The sequence below is a fragment of the Varanus komodoensis genome, unplaced genomic scaffold, assembly GCF_004798865.1.
Source record: "Varanus komodoensis strain SLA01 unplaced genomic scaffold, ASM479886v1 scaffold10, whole genome shotgun sequence".
Taxonomy (NCBI): domain Eukaryota; kingdom Metazoa; phylum Chordata; class Lepidosauria; order Squamata; family Varanidae; genus Varanus; species Varanus komodoensis.
The window spans coordinates 6,263,392-6,274,449 of record NW_025335269.1 but is presented as its reverse complement, the minus strand read 5'-3'; the positions used below and the strand labels follow the sequence as shown (position 1 = coordinate 6,274,449).

The window sequence follows — 11,058 nt, the reverse complement described above, 5'->3', positions numbered from 1 at the left end:
ATGGAGGGAAAAAAGACACAACAGCCAACAACTCACTGGATGATTGGAGCTGGGAGACAGAGCTAGGACCATAGGGAAAATTCCAGAGGTTCAGGTTTGGCCCCTAGACCTGATATTCTATATTCCTATCTTTAAACTTTAGTCTTCTGGGTAAGACCTACAGCCTTCATCTCTAAAATCATGGGATAACCTGCTGCACAGAGCTCCCGGGAGCAGATTTACCACTCTCAGGCTTCCTGAGGCAAGCATGAGAAAGGTAGCAACTCAGTGATCATCATGGGGCTGTTCATGACAACCATTTGTTCTGTCCCTGTTTGTCACATGACTCTGCTCTAAGCTGTCACTGCAAGACTTATGTGCAATTAATGCTGGTTGTTCTGCTTTCTGGTATCAGTTTGAAGAGTCACCAAACTAGTAAGAAATGAAGTGCAGTTATTTTTCCAGATGTAAGAAGAGAATGATTAAAAAGCCAAGAGATTATTTCTTTAATAAAATATATAGTCCAAAAACATAAAGATTTTAACTTAAATTCTATTCACCATAAAATAAGGTGGTAATAAATATATACATTTCTGTATTCAAAAATGGGTTATAAAGTGGATTAATAAAATTGTAACCAAATCCTTCTCCTTCATTTTCGTATCTGTTTCATTATCTTGAGAAAACATGTTGGCAGGGAGAATAACTGAGCGGGGTGGAGGTGACGATTCGATTCATACAAGGGCTGGAATGAAATACTGAAGGGAAACATCATCATGGAGCAAGACGAAGTGAACGATCCGCTTGCTTACCATATCTGCAAAACAAAAGCCCATATTTGAGAGGGTGGCACAGGGCACATAACAGAAAGTTGGATTTACTGTAAAGTGGTCTGGCAGCAAGGCCCACAGCAAGCAGGAAAGGGTTAACTTTGCTCTTGCTTAGCAGGAGGTGCCAAACCAGGAGAACATTAGGTCAATCCTATTCATGCGTAGGTATTCTTACAATTCGCAGCATTACTCAGCCAAAATAAAATTTCCAAACCACTCACAGTGTAGAACAAGACGACAGGTGATGGGGACTGTGTCACTTTCCAGATGTGGCCGGGAGTGGCAGTCCACCAACAACTGGAGGGCCAGACATTCCCTAACCCTGATGTAGACAGGTAGCAAGGGAAATTCCAAAGGAACTCCTGACCAGCTAATTAGGTATTCCTGATTCATGTAGGGTTACTGCAGAAATGCAATCTGCCAGAACATGAAGGGAGCCCCCTCCAACAATAGAGAACCCACACGTGCAATAAAACCCAGAAGGATCCATATTCCCCACTGAGCAGAACACTCCTCAGTAAGTCCAACTCCCTGTTCTTGGTCAGCAGAGGAGCGGAGCACCTAAAAAAAATATATCCAAAAGCAGTATCCCAGAATCAGGCAGGAATGCACTTCTCATACACTTGGTTGGAAATACTGTGACAGCTTTGGACAAGACACCCATTTTGTTATTGCAGGTAAAGATGATGAAACTGGCCCAAGGAGCTGTGTAGCAAATAGCTTCAAGTGTGGTGCAAGGCAAGCTTGCCTTATGCTACTCTATTGATGGTTCTCTTGGTTATTTGGCAGTCTAAAATCGGACATAAAGACTGAAGTTGCCGGAAGGCCAAGCCCAAAGGAACACTTACTACACAGGGCTTTTGTAGGATTCACTTGCTGCCCAGCGAGAAACTGGAGGAGTTTCTTAATGTCGATGCAGGCCTCAGCCATGCTTTCAGGGTCCCTTTCTTGAGTGGAGTTCTGAGAGCCATCCTTGGACACTAAAATGCACAAAGAGGACATTTTCAGTTAAGTACAGCCACCATGCTAAGATTTCTTGCAAAGAATTGCTGCAACATTTTGAAATTTGTAATAGGTGCCCAGTCCAGAAGAAGAGCTTTGCCGGATCATGCCAGGGAGTCCATCTGGCCCAGCATTCTGTTCCCACTATAGCCAACCAGATGCCCACAGGAACCCATAAGCAGGACAGGAGCGCAACTGTGGCCTGCCTTATTCCCAAACAAGCATGAATGTGATCAGGCAGCAAATACGTAGACTGTACTAGTCTTCTTTGTCACAACAAGCTTGTGCTCTCATTTTACAGATGGGAATCATGACTGAAAGCCAGTAATGTAAACAAGTCTGCTGAAATTTTCAGAAGGCAGGCTAGGAGTACTGATTTTGACATACAGTTGCAGTCATGGCAGTTCTGGAAGGGAGCCTAGAACTCTTGGAGCTGCAAACTACAGCTATTTAATTCCGCATTGTTTTATTCAAAGTGACTATGGTATTCAGTTACTTGATCTGTGGATTTGCATTTCCTTCCTTACACTTGGGGTGTGGGTGGCACTGTGGTTTAAACTGCCGAGTCACTGGGCTTGTTGATTGAAAGGTCAGCAGTTTGAATCCGTGAGTGCCCACTGCTTTGCCCCAGCTCCTGCCAACCAAGTAGTTCAAGAGCATGCAAATGCGAACAGATAAAATAGGTACCACTTGGTGGAAAGGCTACAGCATTCCATCGCCTCGGCATTTAGTCATGCTGGCCACGTGACCACGGAAACTGCAGACAAATGCTAGCTCCCTTGGCTAAGAAATGGAGATGAGCACTGCCCCCTAGAGTTGAATACGACTGGACTTAAATGTCATGAGGGAACCTTTACCTACCTTACACTTTGAAGCCAAGAGGAGCAAAAAAAGAGAAACTACTAAAGAGCAACCCAGCCTAGTTTGCTTTTAAACTGACAACATTATGCGATTCCTTATGCCATTGTTCTAACGGTGTGCTTATTGCTATCCTAAGCATGGTTACTTAGAACTAAGTCTTACTGGGTATACTCACAGGTAAGTGGCATAGGACTGTAACTTTCATGCTGTACTGTACTATTTAATTTAATATTATAATAATTGCATTTGTTAAAGCCTCTTATCTAACAGGAAAAAGAAAAATACTTACTCCAGGGAGGATTCCCAAGATCTTTAAAGTGAGTTGTAACACACACAAGATCAGTTTCTATTTTCAAGTTCATTTCTCCATTGAGATTTGCTTCTATTACCTACAATAAAAGCAAATCAATCACTGTTTTTCACAATTATTGAATATATTCCACCAACTCAGTTTTGTAGGACTGGCAGAAATGTCAGTTGCATTTCTGATCCTGAAAACATACCTCTGGATGCAGCTACAGAAATAAACTGCAGGTGGGGATAGTCCGATCCAACTCGAGCCCCAGTGGGTAGCAAAGGGCTGAAACCCCTGACCTCTCACCAAATCTCCAATCCAGATTGGACCTCATACCTGCTAGCAGCTCTTTTAAAAAGCATGCACACACTTGCCAGTTGCATAACCAGTGGCCTGTCTTGCTTACCTGGGGATCTACAGTGTTCACACTGAAACTCAGGTCCCAGTTCTCTCCCCAGCCTTATATTAAGAATGGAACAACTTACGATAGAATTGCTGAGGTTTTTCATCCTCTCCACGACACTCTTCATGGTCTTCAGCACAGGTAGATAAATGCTGACCTACAAAATAAGATCAGGTGCTCTGAAAAAAGAACAGAGGAGCATGAGCACCCACACAGGATGATGAAGGGCCCATGTTCAATCCCAGCATCTCTAGGCTGGTTTGGAAAGAAACCCTGCCTGAAACCCTGGTCAGCTGCTGCCATTCAGTGTTGAAGCTAGATAAATCACTAGTCTGACTCAACAGAAACACTGCTTGCTACAAAAGCAGCTTCTCAAAGAGGTGCGGCTGGTGGCAACTCTTTATTCTTTTTGGCTCCAGGCAAACCCTTTTTTATTTTCTCAATATTTTAATAACTAAATTTTATACTATATATTGTGTTTTATATGGTATCTTTGATAGCTGGTTTCCCTTTGCTTGATTTGTTGTGGATACCTGTTATGGATAACGCATGGGGTTCTGCTGAGTTTATTGTTCAGTTTATATTTTAAATGCTGTGTTTGGCTTATGTGTAAATTTCTTGGTTGGGATTATGGGTTTTGGTAGATTTATTTTATTGTAAATTATTTCAGAGAGCCAATTGCCTGATGAACAGTATGAAAATATTTGAAATAAATAAAGTCTTATTGTGACACCTTACCCCATGGAAAATGAAGCAAAGTTAGGGTCAAAAACACATGATGCTAAATCTCTCTCTCTCTCAATTTTTTGATTTTTCTTTCCAAATACAAACAGCAGCTAAAAGGGGTGGGGGAGTTTGACATAAACACACCATACTGTGGCCTTAAAGAGACCTATTTACTATCCTGGGCAGTTTGTTTCTTATGTGCTGTTGATCATGTGAGACCAATGCAGTCAGATCTACATGTTTAAAAATTTAATTTTTGAATAGGAGTGATCACCTTTTTTCTAGTGACAGTAATATGGGTAATACAGACCCTTTTGTTTTAGTGCTGGGATATATGGAAAGAAAAATCAAAAGATGAAACCAGTTTCATTGTTAATTTATAAAAAAGAATTAAAATAGGTCAGAATGATAATCAAAGGAGCTGCAATATATTTGAAACTGTTCAGAACTTTCTCCTTTAAAATATCATAGGAAAATTCAGTGACACTGGACAGAAATTCAATGAGTAATTGTATACTTTAGAAATGTATACAGTAATTTGGGAGCCAGTGTGGTGCAGTGGTTAACAGTGTGGGCCTGGGACTCTGAGTTCTATTTTCCACTCAGCTATGGAAGCAGCTGGGTGACTTTGGCCCAGTCACAGACTTTCAGCCCAACCTACTTCACCAGGTGGTTGTTGTGAGAATAAGACTGAGAGCAAGATGGAAGTTGCCTTGAGTTCATTAACAGAAAAAGGTTAGGATATAAATTCAATAAATGAATCCAATAAATAAATCAGTAAGCATGTATTGTATTAAAATTAATTATTGTATATCAATATTTATTTCCAAAGTCAATGTCAGCTTTGGGTAATGGTTAGGGCAAGGCTACAGTTAAACAATGAAAAATGAGATACTGCACTAAAGTGCAGATCATTTAGATTTGTCAAAAGGGAGCCTGAAGGGGTGGCTAGGAGAGAGAGGGCAGTAGCAATACAGGCAGGCAAGCGTCAATGTGCTGTGTGTCCATGGGCACAGGCAACAGTGCAAGCGAGAGCAGTGCGCTCGTCAGGCCTGCAAGTAGAAAGAATGAGCAACTGTGCAGAGGAGTGCAAGTGAAGTCAACCACAAGGATGCTGCGAATGAAGAAATGCATCTTCCCCTCCAAACAATCTCAAATGATAAAACACATTCACTGAATGCAAAAAAAGAAAAAAGATTTTGCACAAACAGTCACCATTCTTACAGTAACAATAAAGTAAAGAGAAAACATTTGCTGCAAGTGAAACTTGCATGAGCAGCTTCCATGCCAACTCAAGCTGCCCCTGGCTTGTGCTCCCAGGACACTTTTATGTTTACCCGAAGGAGCACCTTCTCCCATGTGATCCTGCACAATTGCTAAGATTGCCATTGAAGGCTCTTGGCTGTGGTGCTGTTGTGATGGGTGGCTACCAGGGAAGAGCCAGCTGTGTACTGGTCCATGGGTGCGGAATCCCTGCCCAAGGGGAAAGACAATATGCAGCATTTCTGAGAGCCAGAATGGTCTCTCAGCATGCTGCATTTGGTCCCAGGACTGAAGTTCTACACCCCTGTGATACACAATCATGTCTGAAAGTCTATGGAAGAGTGCTCAAAAGGGGAAATTAAATCCAGAGGAAAGTAAAAGCCACTTACATCAAAATCTGGCACACTGGGCTCTCTGAAGTCATTCCACAGCTTTCTTGGGATAACGCCCACAGGAATGTCATGAGTTACAATGCGGCTACTGCTTGACAAGGATGGCTGGAGAGAAGAAATAAAATTGAACGTTGTAACCAAAATGCAAGATGGCGGTTACAATTCTATACCCAGGGGAAAGCTAGTCCAGTACAGTGGTTAGAAGCCTGAACTGGAACTTGCGAGATCTGGATTCAAGTCCCCATTCACTCAGGAAGATCACTGGAGTGACTTTGGGCCATTCACTGACTCTCGGCCTCACCTACCTCATATCACTGCTGTAAGGATAAAATGGAGAGGAGGGTCATCTAAGCTATTCTGCATTTCTTGCAAGGGGGGAAAGATTGGGATGTAAATGTGATAATAAGGAAATAACTATTACCCATAGCTGGATGTAGTTCCCACTAAACTCAACAAAACCTGTTTCTGAGCAGACTGTATAGGATTATAGTTTGAGAGTTAGAAAGGCCCAATCTCTCCTACTGAGTGTCATTTTATTTCCTCACAAGTTGCACCATCTTGTTTTTGAACACCTTTTATCCAACTGATTGAGTACAATGACATGTGTAGAAAATGTGTAACTACTAAATGTCTTAGTGAAATTTCATATGGAGAGAACATAAACGGAGTTCAGAAAAAGATAATGAACTTACCAACTTCTGGACTCCCTATAACCAGGGACCTGGGTTCTACTCCCCACTCAGCCATTGAGTGAACAGAGTGACTTTGGGCCAGTCACAGACTCTAAGCCCAACCACCCTCACAAGGTTGTTGTTGTGGGGATAGGATTGAGAAAAGGAGAAAAAACATTATGTAATCCACTTTGAGTTTGTTGTAAGAAAAAAGGCAGGCTATAAATCAAACAAACAAACAAAACGCATTGCCTTGTGTTCCTTGAAAGGAAGAAAGGACAGGTATAAATACTATAAATATGCAAATAAATAGTTGTTAGGAGCTGGAAGCCAAATTCAAGTTGCTAGGAGGAAATGGGCCATAAGCCTATGGTAAAACGTGATATCCACTCAAAGAGGCCTATGTTTCAAGGGAGTTGTTATATAAGCTGGCTGGAGAGGGGCACAAAACAGGAGAGTTTGGAGCACCTGGTTTAAAGTAGAACCTAGATATACTGCTGCTACAGAAGCACGGTGGAATGGACATGACCAGTGGAATATAGTCATTGCTGAAGATAAACAGTGGGAAGGGTGTGGTGGAAGAGGTGTTCCTCTGCACACCAAATGGGACATAGAAAACCAAAATAGGGCAAGCTCTTCTACAGAAGCACCAAGAGCAACAACAATGGTTTCCAAAGTAAATTTAAAACTAGGAAGATGTGATCGTCCTCTAGTCCAGAGTGCTAAGGGTGTTTCTGAGATGGAAAATGAAAGGTAGCACTAAGTCCAGCATGCTTAATGAACAATGTCAAAGAAATTATGAGAGAAAAGGAGACGTCCTTTAGAAAATGTTAGTCTTGCCAAAAGGAAGAAAACAAAAGGGAGCACAAGCTTGCACAAGGAGGAGATGCAAGCAAACAATAAGACATGCAAAAAAGGAGTGATGAGACTATCACTGATAACGTCAAGGCCAACACTGGGCTGGAGCAACTCCCCTATAAGAACAGGTTACAACAGCTGGATCCTTAGCTTAGAAAAAAGATGAGTAAGGGGATACCTGATAGAGGTGTACATAATTACACATAGTAGGGAGAAAGTGAGATGGGAGATACTTTCCGTCTTCCGTAATACTGGAACCTAGGGGTCATCCTAAGAAGCTGATTGGTGGGAGAGTTAGGAGAGATGAAAGGACACACTTTTTCACACACTGCTTTGACTGTGTTCATTTGTATCAAAGGAAGTGATAGCCACCAATCTGGATGGCTTTAAACAGGGACAGACAAATTCATGGAGGGTAAGGCCATCAATAGCTACTAGTCCTGATGGCTGTATGTTACCTCCAGTATCAGAAGTGGCATATGGCTGGAGAAAATTGGTGGGAGTGTGTGGTTTGAACCATGCCTTGCTTATGGGTTTGTCATGGGTAGCTGGTTGACCACTGTGTGAACAAAATGTTGGACTAGCTGGAACCCTGGTCTGATCCAGTATGGCTGTTCTTACATTCTGAAGAGGGAGAGAGATTTCTCACTCTGCCTAGGAGATGTTTCCACTCACCAGTTCCACAGCTACAGTGAGGCAGGGGCACAGTTTATTTGTCAACTTGATTTTCACAGCTTTGGCATTCTGTGCTGTTTTTAAAGCTCTGGAGAAGTTTTCAGAGATCAGCTCCAAATAGATTTCATTGCTTTCTGCAGTGACTCCTTCCATCTGGAACTCATCAAAGAAGTTCCCCTAAAATAACCAAGTGTTTGAAAAATGGTGAGGATGACAGGATTTAATGCCACCAATTTTGGATTTAATTCAAAACTCAGTTTTGGTAGCTTGAGTTCCTTCTTTGCCCTGAAAAGGAAGAGCTGCAAATGAAAATAAGCTAGAGCTTCTAATATTAATATACAGAGAAAACAACCCAGTTTTATCTTCCTTCAGACTCATCCAAACTTGAACTTGTACCCACTATCTTACGGTGCAAAAAGTATACTGAATCTCCCTACCATATTACACACAATTCTTCATCATATGCAGATGCTCCAAAGAAAAAAGCCACAACAAAATGCATTTGCAGACAGCATAGTGTAGTGGGTACAGTGTTGGACTGGGAGGATCCAGATTCTAGCCCCTACTTGCCCACTCATTGACCCTCAGCCTCACTTATCTCACAGGTTTATTGTGAAACTACAATAGAGAGGAGGTAGCAGATTATGTAAACTAGCTTGTGTTGCTCATCCCAGCAAAGGTGCAAGAGGAACATCTTCATTATGTTTCGCTGAACCCCTCTGCTCGATGAAGAATACCATGTGGCCTGAAAGATGGCAGTAGCAGGTCTAACCCAACCGTAGGTCTAATAGCTGTTCAAAACTTTCAAGGCCTATTCACATTTTGTGCTTGGCCGAGCAGTCAAGAATGGGAGCAACAGAGATGGAACTCATTGCCTGAGCATATGCTTTGCACATGTTTGGTGCCATACATACATCAGCCCCTGCATGGATACTTATACTGAGGACAGGGAACATGTGACCCTGCAGATGTCACTAGAATGCATTGCCCATCATCTTGCAGCATTGCTAGTGCTAGCTAGGCCTGATGACAGCTGCAGTACAACAGCATCTGCATGGCCACATATTCCGCATCCCTGAGTGACAAGATGTCATGTTGCAGGGATGGAAAGATTCCTACCTCAGAGCTTTAGAAAACTGCAGGATCGAGTACACACAACCAAGGGGCTGTGAGTACCATTGTTCGACTCAATAGTTCAGGTTGAAGTCTGACTGCAACCAAAAGCTCACTGTCAACCTCAGCCCCACTGCAAACCTTGGAAACCTGTCCATTGCTTGTGCCTTGGAAAATGGCATTGGAGTATAGAAATTTGATGCACAAATGAATTATACTTTCATTCTTAAAATTCTTAGCTTAAAATTCTTACTGACAATAACTTTGCAAGACATTTCAAGCTTTTCCCCACTGCACAAGAGTGGGGAAAAGACCAATCAATGGCTGGGGGCAAATGGGGTGCAGCCAGCGAAGCCTCGAGGGTCACATCCGAACCTGAGGCTCTGCACTCCCCATTTCAGGCCCTGTGCTATCCTTTCAACCCACCTTGTCTACAATATGGATAGTATAATAGCAACTTATTAACAAGTCTTTATCTTAAATCAAGCTGTTTCAGAATTTACCACTGACAGTTTCAGCTCTCTGGTTCTTACCTGGCTGAGCTCGCACCACATGCTAACACCTCCATTGGCCACTTTGTCACTGAGGATAAAGTAAAGCTTGTCCACTGTGAGGCGAAGGGTACAGGTCTTGGCTAGTTTGGCAATTGTATTTATCACACCTACAAAGATAGTATTTTAGAATGCAACCTCCTAATTCCTCAGAAAGGAAGAGGCAAGGATGCCTTTACACAGAGCGCTGCAACTCAAAAACCAATGCAAAACTCCACTGTGAAAGGAGTCTATATGTAGAGAGGGAAAAGTGGGATTACTGTGAAATGGCCTAATGGGCAAGCAGGATGGCGCTTCCCTCAAAATCAACCACGTTGCTGAAACACTACCAGGGCTCCTCTCTTACTAGAACATTTTTGGCAAAATTTATAAAACATCCTGGTAATTTTGTTTAGGGTTAGCAGGTTTTGCAATTTCTTTTACAAATACTTCAGATACTCGTGGCTCAGCCTGGAGTGGAGGGGGTGGGAGTCCTCTCTCTCGCTTGCCTTTCCGAAGGGGCAGGAGCTTTGTCCCGTAACCATCAGTCCAAGCCTACACATGAAGACACTAGAGGCGGGGTGCCAGACAATACCACTTCAACCTGCCGCTGTGGTAGTGTCAGATTTGAACGCTCCTCTTCCGTTAAGAAGAAGATAAGAACAAAAGTGCAAAAGTAGATTAAAAAGAATGGTTCTAGGTCAGTACCTGTGTTTTCCACTTGCAGCATTTGGCCTTGCTTTTTGAACATAAAGGACCATTCAAAAGCTCGATCCCCACACACTCCTCTGAAATGGTACAGCCCACTCTACCACCTCATTATGGGGCACATGCCTCCGATACTTCTAAGCAGCTACTCGTCAGACAAAATTTCATTAAGAAAAGCTTCCCCTCTTTAAAGGCTTTCAAAGTCAGGCAACTATTAAAAAATCAGACAGGGAGAAGCTTTGGCAACTCTTTCCGCCTCTCTGTCCCTTCTTTCAGCCCAGGGAAGACTATCATATGGTCGACTCACGAGTAAAATGATTGAGACATCCGATGTCCACAATCTTCGCTCTGAATCGCATGGCAGAAACTACACCGACAACAAACCTGCCAGCGCCATGCTTCCTCCCCGCTTCGCCTCGAGCACTGTAAAGTTAACGCACCCAAGCCGATATCACTTCCGGTTTCCATTTAATGGCCGCCATGTGCGGGTCAGAGATAGAGGCCAGCCACTCTTCCACCACGGCTTTTGATTACTTCCTCCACTCCCTCAATTTCTGGAGTATCCTGTTTGCTTGCATCGGTTGCCCGGGGATCTACAAAGAAGCCGAACCGAGACAATCGAACGCCCTCATGAGCGACCTCCATACCGCAAATCGCCGGAAATCGTACAACTTTCTCAGATTTTTGCTGAGAACTACCTACCTCTACGGGAGCAGCCTAGACTCAATTCCCGGCTTCTCTCCGCCCTTCTC

General features: G+C 42.9%; 1 protein-coding gene across 1 annotated transcript; it reads right to left on the bottom strand.

Moving 5' to 3' along the window:
• Window positions 1-461: 461 nt before the first annotated feature.
• Window positions 462-10,727, bottom strand: HUS1 (HUS1 checkpoint clamp component). Its single transcript, XM_044453676.1, has 8 exons — window positions 10,614-10,727; window positions 9,602-9,729; window positions 7,956-8,132; window positions 5,749-5,856; window positions 3,453-3,527; window positions 2,962-3,061; window positions 1,658-1,789; window positions 462-796 (listed from the first exon to the last, which is right to left on the bottom strand). The coding sequence occupies exons 1-8, from the start codon at window positions 10,663-10,665 to the stop codon at window positions 714-716; spliced, it is 855 nt and encodes a 284-aa protein (XP_044309611.1). The 5' UTR covers window positions 10,666-10,727; the 3' UTR covers window positions 462-713.
• Between the last annotated feature and the right edge of the window lie 331 nt (window positions 10,728-11,058).

Coding starts and splice junctions, on each gene's coding strand:
- HUS1 (XM_044453676.1), bottom strand. CDS start 10,665: ATGCGATTCAGAGCGAAGATTGTGGACATCGGATGTCTCAATCATTTT. Junction 8,133..9,601: donor TGTGGTGCGAGCTCAGCCAG/GTAAGAACCAGA, acceptor TGGTTATTTTAG/GGGAACTTCTTTGATGAGTT. Junction 3,062..3,452: donor AAAACCTCAGCAATTCTATC/GTAAGTTGTTCC, acceptor CTTTTATTGTAG/GTAATAGAAGCAAATCTCAA.